Source organism: Schistocerca serialis, chromosome 7 (genome assembly GCF_023864345.2).
Source record: "Schistocerca serialis cubense isolate TAMUIC-IGC-003099 chromosome 7, iqSchSeri2.2, whole genome shotgun sequence".
NCBI lineage: Eukaryota > Metazoa > Arthropoda > Insecta > Orthoptera > Acrididae > Schistocerca > Schistocerca serialis.
The window spans coordinates 186,706,249-186,727,525 of NC_064644.1; the positions used below are offsets into that span (position 1 = coordinate 186,706,249).

General features: G+C 38.9%; 1 protein-coding gene across 1 annotated transcript in view; it reads right to left on the bottom strand.

The window, feature by feature from the left end:
• Positions 1–1,393: 1,393 nt before the first annotated feature.
• LOC126412961 (probable cytochrome P450 301a1, mitochondrial) overlaps positions 1,394–21,277 on the bottom strand; it is a gene marked incomplete at its 5' end in the record, with an annotated part of 107,996 nt that continues 88,112 nt past the window's right edge. The window contains 3 exons of the mRNA XM_050082852.1: positions 1,394–1,676; positions 5,290–5,502; positions 8,134–8,212. Coding sequence (XP_049938809.1) covers positions 1,569–1,676; positions 5,290–5,502; positions 8,134–8,212 — 400 coding nt within the window. The remainder of the gene's footprint in view (positions 1,677–5,289; positions 5,503–8,133; positions 8,213–21,277) is intronic.

Below are 21,277 nucleotides of genomic sequence, written 5' to 3' on the forward strand. Positions count from 1 at the left end.
TACAATGAATGAAGTGCTAAAATGTCATAGACATGCCCCCTACTGGCCACCTACTGGCTGTACCATCAGCTGTGGAAGGCTGTGACAGCATGCTGGATGTGTGACAGCCAAGTGCTGCTCTGCTGGCATTGTTTACTTCACTCAGCTGCATGTGCCCCAGTTAGCACTAAGGGCCATGAGTTACGATGCCAGTGATGTGAATTTCTGCCTAGATTCTGACTGAGGTCCACTGCTGCCTACACCCTGGTACAGGTGGATGGTGGTGAAATCACCCTGGCTGTGATTCACTGACCTCCAAGGCAGAAGTTTGGCCACTGCTGTAGAGCCTGGAGATGGCTCAACCACTGTATTGTTCCGAGTCCATAGGTGCGGACTTAACCCCATGAGCTAGTCTGATAGAGATGGCTGCTCAGACCAGCATCATCTGCTCACTGGCCCATAACATGGTGAAAACATCAATGGGCCTGGTGGCATGAAAGTGCTGCTAGACTGAGCATAATTTTGCTAGAATCAAAAGGTATTTATAATGGTTAGTGCCACATTTGTTGTGCCAACACAGTGCTTCCAGGCACAAACATCCAACACCTTCATGACCCAATGGTGCTGAAGCATCCTTCAGGCTGGTTTATAATTGCACTGCTTTTCTGCGATGTTGCCAAGATTGTGCAATTTGGTATGGCCAACTTGTGGTAAGTAAACAGATTTGTTTATGAAACCACAGAGGAGTGCCCCTGCGCCTGCTTGCTTGTCATACATACTGCTGCAATGAAGCTGCTTCTCTCACAGTAATGCCCAAAATTAATTATGGCATTACACTACTTAGCAAACAGCATGGGACAGATGGAAGATGTACTATCCTTAATTCACTCTGTTGTATAGCAAATGTGCCACAAAACCTAAGAATTGTGTGTGGGATGTGAATCATACTGACTATTTCTGAGGAACTACTGAATCTAAAAGTATGAGAGCCTGTGTCTTCCCTTCTGTGCTGTTAAAGGCCAGAATTTTGTAATTAATTTTTATTGAGGAAACAGAAGTTACTCTGTATGGTGAGAACATTACTAGCACCATGTATTTACTAGTTATTTAAAGACAGTGTGCTCCTATTTTCAAGTATCATAAATTTAACTACAATAATAACAATAAAAACTAATTCAGTTTTTACTTTAACATTTGTTTTACTTGTTTTCTATGAATAAGTGTTCCAGTTAGAGCTTCAAGGTAATGTGAAACACTGGAAAACACACAGCATATATGAATAGATATATCCAGTGATTATAATAATTCTCTTCATTTTGTCATTATCATAAAGTCAGGTACATTGTGTTAAGACATTAATACTTTTAACTCACTGCTTTTATGGTAACATATATTTATTACATCATTAGTAGGATACATGAATTTAAAACTCATGGGAACTGGATACAGAAGAGTCTCATACAAAGTAAAAATAAATAAACAGTAAGGGTTAACTAGACTGTATTCAGCATCATGTTCTGTAAAAATAGATGTGCTCCCAGAATTCGTCATGAAAAAGTTGTATTGATTACTCGATTCCTTCTGCTTCCTCACCTTTTACTGAGTTTGAATTTCAGAGGTCCATCTGGAGCATACATGAACGTTACTTTGTATTCCAGTGGTTGATGATGATATTCCAGTTTATATGATCGAATTAGCTGTTGACAAAAATGTAGTTATTTTATTTCAGTAAAACTTAAGATTTAGTTGCTGTCTATGACTCAAAGAATAAAGCTATAGAATTAAGCAGTGATTACAAATTGCATCTGTGCGCTACATTAACATTTACCATTTATCTAATTCAGAACTGAATTGAGAAAAATGAATCATAACTTTTAAAATAACTTCATGCAGAGAAAAGGGAAAGATAAAAAAAAGCATATGTAAGTGGTGAAAAAGCTGATGCATTCACCAGAGTGAAAAGCTAAGGGGGGGGGGGGGGGGGGGGGCAGGGGCTTGTAAAATACATTGTTACTTCCACTTTCTTTCTTGTATCTTGTAATTTCCTGTTTTACTGAATAACATACTACAATGACCAATGCAGTGAATTTCCAACCTGGAAGATTTAAGTTTTCTGTGTCTTCACTAAAAAAAAGGGATAGTCCTTTTGAGAAGGACATGACAAATTTCCTTCTCAAATCTGAGCTTATACTCTGTCTCTAATGATCTCATTGTCAACAGGATGTTAAATCTTAATCTCTCTTCCTTCCATTATCTCTTGACTTGAGTCTTTCCCACCAGCATTTGCTTATTTTACCTCATAAATTTCTCCGGTTTTTATCTCTCATTTTCTCTCAATAGTGGAATTTATGAAAACCAAAGATTTAACTCTGTTGTTAACCTACTATTGCAGTGATTTCTGTTTCTCAATTTTAGCTTGTGTGTTTCATAATGTTTCCCTGTTCCTTATGCATTTCAAATGGAGCTCTTTGACGTTGATGAGCTATTTTGTTTTTCATAATTTTATATTACATTATTGGAGAACAGCGATCTTATTGCGATAAAATTATTTAAAAACAATCTTGATAAATTATTTAAAAACAATCTTGATCGCAGCCACTTTTAACTTCTGACCAGTTTCAGCCTTTTAATTATGGACCATCATCAGAGTTTGCACTGTAATAGCAAAATTAACAGTGCTATATTACATAGAGAAGCCAATGTTGTAAAAGTATACTCTACAATGTATCATTACCAATCTAGATGACAACGATGGTGCCTGACCTGCTGTGGATGCCTCAGTCACTGTAACTGAGGCTGATGGCTAAGCAGCCATGAGTTACATAGGTTAGAGAGGGGGCACTCCAGAGCTTAAAGCATAGCTGTCAGCCAATTGGGAACAAGTTACATATCGTTTTGAGTCTTCAATCTTAAATACATATCTTTTAAATTTAACTAATCATGAAACAAATTTATATTCATTTATGGTTCATAATCTGTCTTACAGCCAGCCTCATAAAATGCATGACAGTCAACTGTATGAGGTCCAGAGCTTCATGTGGATGAAATAATTAGCACTATAAGATCATTAGCTCTACAGGTACTGCTATTTATTCGGGTAATGAAACCAAAAGTATGGCATATTAACATGACAATTATACATACTGATTATTTCTATTAGTAGTCAGCTATTTAAAGTCTTAAAAAACATTAGAAAAAATGTACAGCATATTAATATAAAAATTATAGATATTGACTTATTTCTATTAGTATTCAGTTATTTAAAGTCTTGAAAAACACTAGAAAAAGTGTTTTTTTACAACTTTAAATGATATGTAAGTTATTCCCCATTGGCTGACAGCAATGCCTGAAGCTCTCGAGTGCTCTCTCTCTAACCTGTATAACTGGTGGCTGCTTAGCCATCAGCGTAACTTACAGTGACTGAGGCATCCACAGCAAGTCAGGTGCCATCGCTGTCATCCAGATACGTAATGATACATCATTTTAGAGTATACTTTTAAAACATTGGCTTCTCTATGTAATATAGCACTGTTAATTTTGTTATTACAGTGCAAACTCTGATGATGCACTGAAGTCGGTCAGAAGTTAACATCGACTGCAAACAAGACAGCTATTAAATAATTCTAGTTTCTTTTGTCTAGAGTCACCTGCAAGACATCTTGGAGGCCTGGACACTAAGAAAGTTGAGTTGCTGAATTGATATTCTTGTCAACCGCTAAAAGTACTGAGATAAATTTATAAGTCCAATGAATTCATGTCTCTTTGGGAACTCTGAACTGGTTCCAATTGCTATGTTCCAATGCTTCAGTTTCAAGCAGTTTCACTCCCTTTGGCATTATTTGAACAATACCAGAATTGTGCAAATACATACAACACAACTTTGTGTGTCAATGTGTTAGAACAACTAGTAAAATACAATGTTTTGGTGCATGATTCAAAGAGTGGCAGCAGGAAAAAGAAGCCAACAGAGAGTTGTCTAGGCAACTATATTCAGATAGAATTAATACCAGTAATAGAAAATTTTCACTGCACAACCAAATAAAACACTTTGGGTTGTGGGCCAAGAGCTACAAAAATGGTTTTAAAGATTGAGTCTCATATGAACAATGTAAAAATATCATGAAATCAACTAAGAAATGCCATAATAATACTGAAGAGTTATTGAAAAAAAAACATTTAAAAATGTTTCAATAAAAAGAAGAATTTCATTACAAACACGTGCTCAAGGCCAGGAGTACTTTTTCCGTGTGAGACATCAAAATCATATTGTTTTCGAGTCGGGGTCTGTGTGATATTATGGATGGAGCTGAATCACTTGAAAACTGATACATAGAAGAAAAGAGTTGTATTTATTTCATATTTCTGAATCATTTTGCTTATGTGGTCAGTAACCTAGAGACGAACAGTAACCTTACAGAAGGGGAAGGTAGTTCTTCACTCTTCTTATTAACATAGTTAATACTATTTCATTTGAAAGCCATCTCTATGGATAAACCATCATAGATGCCGGCCTTGGGTACCTCCTTTAAGAAATGCTGCTGTGATTCCAAGTTGCTATTGTAACTGATACTGAAATAGTATTAACTGTGGAATAAAGAACAAATTGCAAGACTTTTTTGGCCACAAAATAGGCGTACCTGATCACCTCTACACCTCAGAAATCTATGAAATGGTGTGTGGCTGTGGCAAAGTGTGTATAGGTGAAACCAGGAAGCCAGTGAGAGAATGGACTGAGAGAATGGATTGATGGGCACAAATATCAAAGATGTGTAAAACAAAGGGTGAACTCTGCAGTAGCACAACATCACAATAATTGTAAAAAAAAAAAAAAAAGTAAGATTTCTAATAACAGAAGCAATTTCAATAGAGAAGATGGCCATGGGCTTCCAGTTAGTAGCTCCCCATCATCAAGGAAGTAAACAGCCAGCCACAGTGCATGAGGAATACAAACAACAACAATGAAACTCATCTCTACAGAATGAAAATAATATTTTGATAACATTCCCCCTAACTTTCCCTGCCTGTTACTTATACATATCCAACGACAATGGTCAACAAATAGTAGTCAGATAAATTTTATTCAATAACTTTACATCTTCAGAACAAGCAAGTGAAAACTCCATTTTATAAGTGAACATTACACTGGTCTTTCACAGTGTTCAGCTAATTGGAGACGCCTGAAGGTCCTGAAGACAATCCCAGAAGAGTGGCTCAAATGTCAATCATGTGACCTAGCAACCTAGAAGACTTTATCTTCAAACTGAATACTCTTCAAATATATGGCAACACCATTAAATTGGAAGACATTACCTTGGCAAGTAGTATCTGCATTTCCAAATCAGCAAATCTGCGACCCAGACACATCCGTGGACCATGGCCATACGGCAGTGAAGCAAATGGGTGTACATGCAGCCCTGAGCCACCATCATTCGCTTTTAGCCATCTCTCTGGTAAGAACTGCTTTGCATTTTTCACATACTTCTCCATGCTTCCTGTAACTATTGTCGGGAATACAAGCTGTACCTGCAAATATTTGACACCAACTGTTAGATAGTAAATACAGAAGTATAAACCATTACTGATATATTTCACATTAATGAAATAATTATCTCTTTTTATCTAATTTTTATTTAGTTCATCCTCTTTGAAATGACACTAAGTAATAAAGTACATCAGAATACATCCATATGTTCTTAAAATAAAAAAGAAGAATGAAAAAAATAAAACATTAAAATAAGAAATTATTAAATGAGAAATAACAATAAAAACAAGGATAATAGTAAAAAATATACAACATAAAAATATGACCTGCTGTAGCTCAACACACAATATGCTAGCTTACAATATAAGGAGGTGAGGCAGCATTGGAATTAATCTGCACACCCTACTATTAATTTTTGGTCTGGTACAATGGATGGTCTGAAGATTTTTTAGGAAGTTTCCCACGTTCATTTAGTAGAGGACAGAGAAGAAAGAGAGACTATTGGATGTGTTGGTGAAACAGAAGGCTGTGCAGTGCTAGAGTGGGAGCAGGGAAGTGGATAGGTGGATGAAGGACAAGTTCTAGCAAATATTGAGGCCAGGGGGGGAGGGGGGGGTTGCAAAAATGTAAGATGTATTGCAGGCAGAGATACCACCTGTGTTGTTCAGGGTGTAGGGAGTGTTCAAGTGATATGGGCTCTGAAGCAGTCATTGAAGTGAAAGCACATTGTGTTTGTTCAGTAACGGAGTGGTCCAGCTGACTATTGGCCACATTTTGTTAGTGGCCATTCATGCCGACAGACAGCTTGTTAGTTGTCCTAACCCATGCAGAATGCAGCCCAGTGGTTGCAAATTAGTTTGTAGATCACATGACTGTTTTCACAGGTAGCCCTGCCTTTGACAGGATAGGTGATGCTACTGACCAGTGGTGGTGGTCAGAAAATGTATGTACAATAAAGCTCTTACCCCTAGGTCTATTACAACAGAAGGTTCCATGGGCGATGGAATATCACTGTTGGAGGAGTGGGAAGGATAGTGGATGGGATACTCCCCTTTTCAGGGCACGATGAGAGATAGTCAAAATGCTGGCATAGAATGTGATTCACTTGCTCCAGTCCTGGGTTGTACTGAGTCATGAGGGGAGTATTCATTTGTGGCCAGACTGTGTCAGTGTGGGAGATGGTAGCTGACTGGAGAGACAAGACACAGGAGACCTGCTTCTGTACAAAGTTGGATTGTAATGTTGTCTGTGAAGGCCCCAGGGAGACCCTTGGTATATTTGGAGAGGGACTTTTTGTCACTACAGATGCAGCAACCACAGATGGCTAGGTTATGTGGAAGGAACTTCTTGGTATGGAATGGGTGGCAGCTGTCAATGTGGAGGTATTATTGGTGGTTGGTAGGTTTGATATGGATGGAGATATTGATGTACCCTTCTTTGAGGAAGTTGGATTGTTGGCTTGCCAGGTTGAGGAGGACCAAGGGAATCAAATGGGGAAAAAGGTGTTGAGGTTCTGAAGAAATGTGGGTAGGGTGACCTCATCCTTAGTCCAGATCACAAAGATGTCATCAGTGAATCTGAACCATGTGAGAGGTTTGATATTCTGAGTGGTTATGAAGGGTTCCTCTAGATGGTTCATGGCATAGGATGGTGCCATGTCAGTGCCCATTGCTGTCCATGGATTTGTTTGTAGGTGATGCCTTCAAAAGTGAGTAATTGTGGGTTAGGATATAATTGATCATGGTGACCAGGAAGGAGATTGTAGATTTTGAATCAATTGGGCATTGGAAAAGGTAGTGTTCAAATCACAGCAAGGCCAGGGGTATTAGGGATGTTAGTGTAGAGGGAGGTGGCATCAGTGGTGATGAGCACAGTATCATGTGGGAAGGAATCTATGGAGAGTTAGTCAGAAATGGTTGCTGTCATTGATATAGGCAGGGTAACATGCTGCAGGTGACGGTACATGAGTGAAGAGATTCTCTATGTGGGGGCACAGTAACTGTCTGCAATGGGACATCTTGATGATTTGTTTTATGGACTGTAGGAAGCATGTAGAAGGTGAGAGTGTGGAGAGTTTTAGGGGTGAGGGAAGATATAGGGGACAGGTTCTGAGATGGTCTTAAGGATTTGAGGAGCGACTGGAGATCGTGTTGTATGTCTGGAATGAGGTCACTGTGGCAGGGTTTGTAGGTGGATGAATGTGACAGCTGGTGGAGTCCTTCCACCAAGCAATCCCTGTGGTGGATCCTTTGTTGGTAGGTAGGATTATAAGGTCTTTCCTCGTCCCCACCACAGCCCAGCCTCCTCGTTACCCCTGTCACATCAGCTGCCGTTGCTCACAGTCCATGCACATTGGCCAGAGACAGTGAGAGTTGTGCTTTCATGAATGTGTGTTTGTTGTCTATATTAGGCATTTTGGCTAAAAGCCTGCACGTGTGCATGTCTCCGACTCTGTATCTCATGTATATGATGAGCAAGAATCTATACTTTTCATATAATTGATGTCACTTTTTGTCACACCAAGAATGTTCTCCTATACTCACTTCTTTACAAGAGAAATTGTAAACAAAATTTTTAAAATACATAGCTGCAGAGATCAGTTACTAATTATTATTATTATTATTATTATTATTATTATTATTATTATGAACAGAGGTTTCATTGCATTTTACCCCTTTTGGTATGTGATAACCACCAATGATCGTGTCCTGCTGGAGTGTCCTTCCATTACCAATCACTGTTGAGTACATCCTAAAAAGATATAAGAATGAAATTACTAGATGAGTAATGCAAATAACAAAGAAAAAAGAATGAGCCATAGATGCACTGATACATCAATATTGTTAAAAATATATAATGATCGTCATCATCATCATCATCATCATCATCATCATCATCATCAAGACTGATTATGCCTTTCAGCATTCAGTCTGGAGCATAGCCCCCTTATAAAATTCCTCCACGATCCCCTATTCAGTGCTAACATTGGTGCCTCTTCTGATGTTAAACCTATTACTTCAAAATCATTCTTAACCGAATCCAGGTACCTTCTCCTTGGTCTGCCCCGACTCCTCCTACCCTCTACTGCTGAACCCATGAGTCTCTTGGGTAACCTTGCTTCTCCCATGCGTGTAACATGACCCCACCATCTAAGCCTGTTCACCCTGACTGCTACATCTATAGAGTTCATTCCCAGTTTTTCTTTGATTTCCTCATTGTGGACACCCTCCTGCCATTGTTCCCATCTACTAGTACCTGCAATCATCCTAGCTACTTTCATATCCGTAACCTCAACCTTGTTGATAAGGTAACCTGAATCCACCCAGCTTTCGCTCCCATACAACAAAGTTGGTCGAAAGATTGAACGGTGCACACATAACTTAGTCATGGTACTGACTTCCTTCTTGCAGAAGAGAGTAGATCGTAGCTGAGTGCTCACTGCATTAGCTTTGCTACACCTCGCTTCCAGTTCTTTCACTATGTTGCCATCCTGTGAGAATATGCATCCTAAGTACTTGAAACTGTCCACCTGATCTAACTTTGTTCCTCCTATTTGGCACTCAATCCGTTTATATTTCTTTCCCACTGACATTACTTTCGTTTTGGAGATGCTAATCTTCATACCATAGCCCTTACATTTCTGATCTAGCTCTGAAATATTACTTTGCAAACTTTCAATCGAATCTGCCATCACAACTAAGTCATCCGCATATGCAAGACTGCTTATTTTGTGTTCACATATCTTAATCTCACCCAGCCAGTCTATTGTTTTCAACATATGATCCATAAATAATATGAACAACAATGGAGACAGGTTTCAACCTTGTCTTACCCCAGAATCTACTCTGAACCATGAACTCAATTTACCGTCAACTCTAACTGCTGCCTGACCACCCATGTAAAGACCTTTAATTGCGTGCAAAAGTTTGCCTCCTATTCCATAATCTCGTAGAACAGACAATAACTTCCTCCTAGGAACCCGGTCATATGCCTTTTTTAGATCTATAAAGCATAGATACAATTCCCTGTTCCACTCATAACACTTCTCCATTATTTGCCGTAAGCTAAAGATCTGGTCCTGACAACTTCTAAGAGGCCTAAACCCACACTGATTTTCATCCAATTGGTCCTCAACTAATACTCGCACTTTCCTTTCAACAATACCTGAGAAGATTTTACCCACAACGCTGATTAAAGAGATACCTCTGTAGTTGTTACAATCTTTTCTGTTTCCATGTTTAAAGATTGGTGTGATTACTGCTTTTGTCCAGTCTGATGGAACCTGTCCTGGCTCCCAAGCCATTTCAATTATCCTGTGTAGCCGTTTAAGACCTGACATTCCACTGTATTTGATGAGTTCCGACTTAATTTCATCCACCCCAGCTGCTTTATTGCACTGCAATCTATTGACCATTTTCTCCACTTCCTCAAATGTGATCCTATTTCCATCATCATTCCTGTCCCACTGTACACTGAAATCTGAAACATTACTGATCGTGTTTTCACCTACATTGAGCAACTCTTCAAAATATTCCCTCCATCTTCCCAAGGCATCCACAGGATTCACCAGCAGTTTTCCTGACCTGTCCAAAATACTTGTCATTTTCTTCTTACCTCCCTTTCGAAGACTGCTAATTACACTCCATTATGGTTTTCCAACAGCTTGACCCATAGTCTTGAACCTGTTTCCAAAGTCTTCCCAAGATTTCTTCTTGGATGCTGCAATTATCTGTTTGGCTTTGTTTCTTTCTTCAACATAACTTTCTCTGTCTACCTGAGTTCTAGTATGTAGCCATTTTTGATACGCCTTCTTTTTCCTTTTACAGGCTGCCTTGACTGTGTCATTCCACCAAGCTGTTTGCTTCATTCTACTTTTACACACTACTGTTCCAAGACATTCTTTAGCCACTTCTAGTACTGTGTCCCTGTACCTTGTCCATTCCTTTTCCAATGACTGTAACTGACTACATTCAACTAACTGGTACCTTTCTGAGATCGCTGTTATGTACTTGTGCCTGATTTCCTTATCCTGAAGTTTCTCCACTCTTATCCTCCTACATATGGACCTGACCTCCTGCACTTTCTGCTCACAATCCCATTTTCACTGCAGATTAAATAATGATCAGTGTCATCAAAGAATCCCCTGAATACGTGTGTGTCCCTCACAGCGTTCCTGAATTCCTGAGCTGTTATTATATAGTCAATGACAGATCTGGTTCCCCTGCCTTCCCAAATATACCGGTGAATGTTCTTATGTTTAAAAAAGGAGTTTGTGATTACTAAGCCCATACTGGCACAGAAATCCAGGAGTTGTTTCCCGTTCCTGTTGGCCTCCATATCCTCTTCAAATTTACCCATAACCTTTTCATACCCTTCTGTTCGATTTCCAATCCTGGCGTTAAAATCACCCATGAGCAGAACACTGTCCTTGTCCTTTACTCTAACGACTACATCACTGAGTGCCTCATAAAAACTATCCATCCTATCTTGATCTGTCCCTTCACAATGCGAATATACTGACACAATCCTAATTTTCTTGCTAGACACTGTCAAATACATCCACATCAGTCGTTCATTTACATACCTTATTGCAACTACACTGGGTTCCATTTCTTTCCTGATGTAAAGCTGTACATCCCATTGTGCTATTCCTGCTTTGTCTGCTGACAGGTAGACCTTGTATTCTCCCATTTCCTCTTCTTTCTCACCCCTTACCCGAATGTCACTAACAGCTAAAACGTCCAGCCCCATCTTACTTGCAGCCTCTGCCAGCTCTACCTTCTTCCCAGAGTAGCCCCCATTGATATTAGTAGCTCCCCATTGCATTACCATTTGTTTGCCAAGTCGTATCTTAGGAGTCCCTGGTTTGTCAGTTAGAGATGGGACTCCGTCACCTCCAAAGGTCCGAGGCATTTTGCTCTGATTGTTGCCAGCATCATATTTAAAGTACCAGAGAAGCAGGTTGCTAGCCTTACTTGCCCCGAGTCCCATTGGGTTTTACCCCTAATGGTTGAGGGACTAACTGGCAGATTTGGTAGTATTTGCCGTATGAACACAAAGGTGACCACGACTCAGAATATGTCCGAGATGCCCAGCCTTATTCCAAAGTAACTGGTATCCCGACTGTCGGGACCACTTACTTGGCCACTCATATGTTGCCTGTGGTTCATGAACTAGGACATGACGACAGAAACTCACACCATGAAGCACAAAAATACATAATGATTAAAATAATTTTAAATCGGGAAAAGCTGAACACTGAACTTATGGTAGGAAAAATACGAATACAAATACAAAATATATAATGATTAAAATAATTTTAAATCAGGAAAAGCTGAACACTGAACTTATGGTAGGAAAAATACAAAGCCTGCAGTAATAGAGCAGATAGATACAGCAGTGACACTTTTTGTAGACAAAAATAAGTGTACAGCCTAAACAGTAGCTAGAGGTACACAATTAGAATGACAACAGCTGAGTACATCCTGAAATATTCATTAATCATACATCTAGAAAAGTAGCAGCATTACATATGAATAGTGTTTAAGTTTAGTTGTGCATGTATGTGTGTGTGCATGTGTGATCCATGATTTTGACTTTAATTTATCTGACATCTGATTTCAGTCTCCAGATAGAAATTCACATCTCTCATCTCTCAATGTTTCTCAAACTTGCATTATGTCTTCTACACAGTCTTTTTAGCTCAATCTGCTCTTCGTCATTACTAGGCTGTAATTGAAGTCTGAATACACATGAAATTCACATTACAATAATGATTTATAAACCTCTGTGTGCACATGACATACTAAACCTAATTATCTTGTGATATCATCCAGATCCATTATGCTTTCTCCTTTGTTACCTTTTATGAAAAGTTTACTACTCATACAGGTAAGTGGAGGATTCCAAAGAACACTTGAAGACTACTTCCTCTTTGTTTGTACAAAAATATCCAACAGCTACTAGATTATAAAGCGCGAAATGTTAGATTTTGGCAAGAAAGTCTGCTGTGCCCTTTCAAAGGAACTATCACAGTTTTCGTCTGAAGCAATTTAAGGAAATCATGGAAAACCTAAATCAGGCTGGTCAGAAGCAAGTTTTAACCATCATCCTCCCAACTGCAAGTCCAGAAGGCTAACAACTGCACCACTTCAGTCGGTTCTTTATGTTGGTGTGTATAATGTGTGAGCCTGGCAATATAGCATCTGACTTTTGGAAAAAACATCATCCACACAATTTCATAGATTGCAAATACTGACAAGTGCAAGAATTATTGCACAATCAACTTAAGGGCTCATACATCCAAGTTGCTACTAAGAATAATATATAGAAGAACGTAATAGAAAATTGAGGATGAGTTAGCTGACAATCAGTTTGGCTTTAGGAAAGATAAAGACACTAGAGAGTCAATTCTGACATCAAGGTTGACATTGGAAGACAGACTAAAGAAAAATCAAAACACATTCATAGGATTTGTTCAACAATGAAAAATGATGCAAGATGTTTGAAATTCTGAGAAAAATAGGGGTAAACTATAGAGAAAGATGAGTAACATACAATATTTACATGAGCCAAGAAGGACTAATAAGAGCAGCAGTCCAAGGATGAAGTATTCAGATTAAAAAAAGACAGACAGGGATGTAGTCTTTCACTCCTACTGTTCCATCTATACATCAAAGACACAGTTACAGAAATAAAAGAAAGATTTAGGATCTGAATTAAAATTCAAGGTGAAAGGGTGCTAATGACAAGATACATTGATATCTTTGTTGTCCTTGTGAAAATGAAGAAGACCTATATGATCTGCTGAATTGAGTTAACAATATAATGAGTACAGAGTAGGGACTGAGAGTAAATCAAAGAGAGATGAAAATAATCAGAAGTAGTGGAAATGAGAACTGTGAGAAATTACTATAATTACAAAATAGATGTAGTAAAGGAATTCTTCTACCTAAGCAGCAAAATAAACCATGATGGACAGCCCAAGGAGGACATAAAAAGCAGACTAGCACTGCCAAAAAGGTCATTGCTGGCTAAGAAAAGTCTACTCGTATGAAATATACGCCTTAATTTGAGGAAGAAATTTCTGAGAATGTACATTTGGAGCACAGCCTTGTATGATGCCAAAATATGGACTGTGGGAAAACCATAAAAGAAGAGAATCAAAGCATTTGAGATGTGGTGCAATAGAAGAATGTTGAAAATTTGGCAGACTGGTAAGGTAAGGAATGAGGAGGTTCTCTGGACAATTGGTGAGGAAAGGAATATATAGAAAACACTGACGAGGAGAAGGAACAGGTATTGAGATATCAGACTAGAGGGAGTTGTAGAGGGTAAAAACTGTAGAGGAAAACAAAGATTGGAATTGGAATACATTCAGAAAATAATTGAGGACATAGGTTGCAAGTGATACCCTGGGATGAAGAGGTGACTGATGACTCAAACAATGTCACTGTTTCTATAAGCTTTTTTGTGTTTATGAGTGCTAGCTACCACTGTGTGATGTGAATGCCATCTTGTTGTCATCATCTTTGTCTCATAGCATACCGTACATTGTGAAGGGCAACAGACGCATTTTAACTTCCAAGGACACAAAAAACTCAGTATTTTTACTGAGACTGTTTTGTTAGACCTTAATATAGATCAACAACTTTGTACCCTAGAAAAAATATTTCTGAATTCACAGGCTTGAGTAGTTGCAGGACAATAGTACAGTGTTAACATGTATCTCAAAAGTTTGTTGTGATAAGAGTTTTGGATTCATTTAAGAAGTTCTATCTTTTTATGACAATTCTGTATTGCTTACCAGTTGCAATTTTTTATCGTATTTTGTGTGGCTATATTGTCTGTAATTAATTTATAATTATTGAAGGTATTTCAAGGTATACATTCAGTAACAATTTTCCTGTTGTTCAGATTCTTTACTTCTATTCATTCATACAGTATTTTCATCCCATACTTTGCCTTGTTCCCTATAAATTTTTTATTCCTCTTTTTCTCTAGCTATATATTTTTACACTTGATTTGTCTATATAACTTGAAGTAACAAAATTTTATAATTTTACCTTGTGCTATTTATGCATATTTTGTTCTAACATCTCATTTACCAAGTGAACAGTTTTTGATGAGGTTACTTAAAATCAGTGACTGTTCATTCATATTTAAGTTTTCTAGTGGGTCCCTAAATCCCTTCAGAAAATTTATGCAGTGATGCCATCACCATGATTTTACAGTTTGTTTGTTATATTCAAAAATTGTTCATAAATAATTATGTTTGATCTGGATCTGGTTATGAGAGAAATAGTTGCAAACATAAATGAAAAACATGTATGAAGAACAGTGACCTGATCGGAAATTATATCTAAGAAAGGAGGCTGACTGTTAGCTACTGAGACAGATGAAACAGCAAAAGGTATGACAAAATAAATAAATAAATAAATAAAAGCTCAAGATGTTAGGCTTGTTCAGCAGCAAAAAAAAAACCACTTGACTGTGGGTAAGAGTAAGAAAATACAGGAAATTTGGATTGTAAGAGTTGAAAATAAAATTATAGACTACTGATAAAGAGCTGCTGTGAACCATTACCTCAGAAGTAAATTTAGCTATTTGGAAATAGAAGAAGAAAAGTTAGTGTCTGAAGTGTTCTCAACACAGATATCTACATCTACATTTACATCTGTACTCAGCAAACAACTGTGATGAACACGGCAGAGGATATGTCTCCTTGTACCAGTTACTAGAGTTTCTTCCCATTCCATCCACATATGGAGCATGGGAAGAATGATTGTTTGAATGCCTCTGTGCATGCAGTAATTATTCTAATACTATCCTCATGATCCCTATGAGCATGATACATAGCGGACTGTAGTATATTGCTAGAGTCATCATTTAAAGCTACTTCTTGAAATTTTGTTAATAGACTTTCTCAGGATAGTTTATGTCTATCTTCAAAAGTCTTCCTGTTCAGTTTCTTCAATATCTCTGTGACACTCTCTCATGGATTAGACAGACCTGTGATCATTTGTGCTGCCCTTCTCTGTATATGCTCAATATCTCTTGTTAATCCTTTTTGGTACAGATCCCAACACTTACACAATATTCTAGAACCAGTTACATGAGTTATTTGTAAGCGATCTCCTCAGTAGATTGATTGCAGTTCCCCAATATTCAACCAATAAACCAAAGTCTACCACCTACTTTACTCACAACTGATCATTCGATTTTGAATCCCTACCAATTGTTACATCCAGGTGTTTGTATGAGTTGGCCGATTCCAACAGTGGCTGATTCATATTGTAGACTTAGGATGTTATGTTTTTTGAAGTGCACAATTCTACATTTCTGAACATTTAAAGTAAGTTGCCAGTCCTTGCACCATTTTGAAATCTTATCGAGATCTGACTTAATATTTGTTCAGTTTCGTGCAGATAGTGATTCATTAGAGATAGCTGCATCATCTGTGAAAATCCTGATGTTACTATTGATAATGTCTGAAAGATCATCAGTATACAACACAAATAGCAAGGATCCCAACATGCAGCATCCTTCCTACCAAAAAGTCCTCAATCAAGTCACAAATTTCACTTGATCCCCCATATGATCATATTTTTGCCAACAATAATAGGTGTGATACTGAGTAAAACGTTTTTTGGAAATCAGGAAATACTGCCTCTACTTGACTGCTTTATTTCATAGCTTAAAGTATGTCATGTGAGAAAAGTGAGAGTGGGTTTCACATGAACTCTGTTTTTGGGATCCTTGCTGGTTGGCAGTGAGGAGGTCCTTCTGTTCAAGGTACCTCATTATATTTGAACTCAAAATGGAATAAGATTCAGCAACAAATTAATGTCAAGGATATTGCACAGTAGTTTTGTGGATCACTTCTACTATCCTTCTTGTAGATGGGTGGACCTGTGCCTTTTTTTCCAAGAACTGGGCACAGTTAGAACAGTTTGAAGACAGGCTAACTCAGGTGAAAATTCAGTATAGAATCTGACAGGGATTGCATCAGGCCCAGTAGCTTTGTTCAGTCTTAGTATAAGTGGCATTGAGAAACAATTGAAATCAAGCCAATCAGCCAAGTAAATAAGTTGTGCCCTCCATCGGAATGCCTAGACAAGGATTTCACCTCCACACTCTTTGAAAGCAAATCAAGCATGTTAGCCACAGTACTGACATACTACACCAAAAAAATTGAGAAGCATTGATAGAGTACATTTGTTAATAAATGTCCAAGCAAAAAAAATGTAAAATGCTAATAGTAGTAAAAAGATTAGGAAAAGGATAAAAGGAAGGGTCATCTGAGAAATGTTCAAAAAGGCAACAAGAAGTACAGGGAAAAGGAGAAAAGGGAATAAAGAAATGTCAGGAGAGCTATAAGTGAAGTTGGGTGATGAGCATTACACAATTGCTCTGAGAGACCAGTATACATGTTTAGTTGTTGAAGACTGTTGTTGGACCCTACTCCCAAATACTAAAGCAGTGATTCTATGAAAAATTATCCTGTCTGTATGAGAGGCAACCTAAAGTCGTTATAGGAAAAGGGGCCAAAGTACTGATTACCCAGGTTCAAGGAACAGTGCATGCCAAGCAGTATTGCACATGCATGTGTGTTCCGCTGTCTAGAAGGTGAAAATGAGAATTTTTAGCAAGGTCACTCAAGTGTATAAACTGTACTAGAGTGTTGTGTTGGGCTGATGTACAGTAGCGTGGGTACCATGTGATACTCCAGCTAATAGCATCATTCTGCATTCCTGTCTGTAGTTTGTGTGCACATAAAATGATTACTACTAATTTTCATGTTAGTTTAGGTATGGTGTGGCACATTATGTGTTGTGCAGCAGCAGCAGCAGTTTTCTGAGGCACATAAATTTTTCTAGGGACAAAATCAGTGTTCTAATACTGCCAGTTAGGAGGGCAGGTAATGGCATAGGATGGAGACAAAGAGCACAATGCTAATGCTGCAAAGTATTCTCCACCTCTGTATGTGCAGAACACAGCATGTACCTACCTTCTTACTTGTACACTTTAACCAATGCTAAAAAATGTAAGTATACAGAGTTTTGATAATTGATTTCTTTCAAACAACATGAAATATAGATGACATTCATGCTCAAAATGAATGTTTTCAGTAACTAAACAATGTTATTGATATCAGACCGATGGTCAAATTGTAGCTGTCAGTATGCAGGGAGCGACAACTGCAAACAATGTTTTGACAGTTTTTTGTGCTACTTTCAGTGTACTTTGTCTTTACTCTGTGAGGTCTCTACAGGGTACAAGTGAAGAGCTGTTAGCTCTACATACCATGGTAGTTACTGAATAGTACCTATTTGACATATCCTTTGGACAAATACAATATCATGCAAAATGAACCTGACATATTCCCACAGGTAAATTTTTCTACCTTGCCAACACCCCCCTTCCATCCACAACCAAATGGAGAAGCCTAGAGAATGGTCCACACTTTCAAAACTCAGATGAAAAGATATCTCCAGGATCACTCCACCAATGCATCACTAACTTTATTTTTTGGGCAGTTACAGGTCCACACCCATGGGAGACAAAAATTATGCGGAACTTCTCTTAGGATGGCTGCCCTGAACCCTCTTGAGCCTACTCATGCCAACGCCACAGCCAGCACCATCAGTGTCTGCTTTCAAGTTCCACCCCAACACCTTGGCATGGACGAAAGGAGTGGCCAGCAACCAGCCTGGATTCTGGGAAAAATTGTTCAGCACTGGGACCAGAAGGTTTTTACGGTGCAGCTTTCAGGCTTATACATGCCTTTTGCCTCACAGCCAGCTGACCAACACCATACCCCAACAAGAGCGACTTATCCTAGATTTCATACAGCCGCAGAGGCTGCCTTTGCCAGACTATGAGATGCCACCCAGTCACCAACCATGAGTAATTCCAGATGAAGATGAAGACATACTGCTGGCTTCTCCTGCTCCACCTGCTCTGCTGCCAGAGTCCACACCATGCAACCTTAGCCTCTGGCCAGGATGTTTTCATCCGTATACATGGAAGAACCCTGGAGATACTAAAAGGTATCAGATAGATTATATAATGGTAAGACAGAGATTTAGGAACCAGGTTTTAAATTGTAAGACATTTCCAGGGGCAGATGTGGACTCTGACCACAATCTATTGGTTATGACCTGTAGATTAAAACTGAAGAAACTGCAAAAAGGTGGGAATTTAAGGAGATGGGACCTGGATAAACTAAAAGAACCAGAGGTTGTACAGAGATTCAGGGAGAGCATAAGGGAGCAATTGACAGGAATGGGGGAAAGAAATACAGTAGAAGAAGAATGGGTAGCTTTGAGGGATGAAGTAGTGGAGGCAGCAGAGGATCAAGTAGGTAAAAAGACGAGGGCTAGTAGAAATCCTTGGGTAACAGAAGAAATATTGAATTTAATTGATGAAAGGAGAAAATATAAAAATGCAGTAAGTGAAACAGGCAAAAAGGAATACAAACGTCTCAAAAATGAGATCGACAGGAAGTGCAAAATGGCTAAGCAGGGATGGCTAGAGGACAAATGTAAGGATGTAGAGGCCTATCTCACTAGGGGTAAGATAGATACCGCCTACAGGAAAATTAAAGAGACCTTTGGAGACAAGAGAACGACTTGTATGAATATCAAGAGCTCAGATGGAAACCCAGTTCTAAGCAAAGAAGGGAAAGCAGAAAGGTGGAAGGAGTATATAGAGGGTCTATACAAGGGCGATGTACTTGAGGGCAATATTATGGAAATGGAAGAGGATGTAGATGAAGATGAAATGGGAGATACGATACTGCGTGAAGAGTTTGACAGAGCACTGAAAGACCTGAGTCGAAACAAGGCCCCCGGAGTAGACAATATTCCATTGGAACTATTGACGGCCGTGGGAGAGCCAGTCCTGACAAAACTCTACCATCTGGTGAGCAAGATGTATGAAACAGGCGAAATACCATCAGACTTCAAGAAGAATATAATAATTCCAATCCCAAAGAAAGCAGGTGTTGACAGATGTGAAAATTACCAAACTATCAGCTTAATAAGTCACAGCTGCAAAATACTAACACGAATTCTTTACAGACGAATGGAAAAACTAGTAGAAGCCAACCTCGGGGAAGATCAGTTTGGATTCCGTAGAAACACTGGAACACGTGAGGCAATACTGACCTTACGACTTATCTTAGAAGAAAGATTAAGGAAAGGCAAACCTACGTTTCTAGCATTTGTAGACTTAGAGAAAGCTTTTGACAATGTTGACTGGAATACTCTCTCTCAAATTCTAAAGGTGGCAGGGGTAAAATACAGGGAGCGAAAGGCTATTTACAATTTGTACAGAAACCAGATGGCAGTTATAAGAGTCGAGGGACATGAAAGGGAAGCAGTGGTTGGGAAGGGAGTAAGACAGGGTTGTAGCCTCTCCCCGATGTTGTTCAATCTGTATATTGAGCAAGCAGTAAAGGAAACAAAAGAAAAATTCGGAGTAGGTATTAAAATTCATGGAGAAGAAATAAAAATTTTGAGGTTCGCCGATGACATTGTAATTCTGTCAGAGACAGCAAAGGACTTGGAAGAGCAGTTGAATGGAATGGACAGTGTCTTGAAAGGAGGATATAAGATGAACATCAACAAAAGCAAAACAAGGATAATGGAATGTAGTCTAATTAAGTCGGGTGATGCTGAGGGAATTAGATTAGGAAATGAGGTACTTAAAGTAGTAAAGGAGTTTTGCTATTTGGGGAGCAAAATAACTGATGATGGTCGAAGTAGAGAGGATATAAAATGTAGGCTGGCAATGGCAAGGAAAGCGTTTCTGAAGAAGAGAAATTTGTTAACATCCAGTATTGATTTAAGTGTCAGGAAGTCATTTCTGAAAGTATTCGTATGGAGTGTACCCATGTATGGAAGTGAAACATGGACGATAAATAGTTTGGACAAGAAGAGAATAGAAGCTTTCGAAATGTGGTGCTACAGAAGAATGCTGAAGATTAGATGGGTAGATCACGTAACTAATGAGGAAGTATTGAATAGGATTGGGGAGAAGAGAAGTTTGTGGCACAACTTGACCAGAAGAAGGGATCGGTTGGTAGGACATGTCCTGAGGCATCAAGGGATCACCAATTTAGTATTGGAGGGCAGCGTGGAGGGTAAAAATCGTAGAGGGAGACCAAGAGATGAATACACTAAGCAGATTCAGAAGGATGTAGGTTGCAGTAGGTACTGGGAGATGAAAAAGCTTGCACAGGATAGAGTAGCATGGAGAGCTGCATCAAGCCAGTCTCAGGACTGAAGACTGCAACAACAACAACAACTTCTGTGTCCCAAGTCAACAGTGATGCTGAGGTCTTGGAGGAGGATCCCATGTATATGGTGTTCATTCACAGCAGATACTTTCCTGTTCCCCAAGGGGGAAGGGGTGTGGTATCCACCACTACTAAATCTCTGCACTGAGCAGTGGCCCACTATTATGCACAGACAAAAATTCCTTGTTGGTTGCACTTCTCTGTGCGCAGCCCGCTGCTAGCATTGCAGGCCTCCTTCACGTGCACATGTTTCAAACCACAGTGATTGGCCACTCATAACATTCAGCGAATGGCTGCCCAGAATGTACAATGACCCCAACCGCCGGTTCCCTTAATTATGGTGCCTTATTTAACGCCGCTACTGGCGTCTACAAGCCAGTTCTCATTGTGTGATGTTCTACTCCACAACTAGGAAGTGCTATGCTGTGGTGGACCTGCTGTTCAATGTTGATTTGTCTGTGGTCTGGACTTAGAATCCAAATGATTTACTGGAACTTGGACTTAAACGTTCA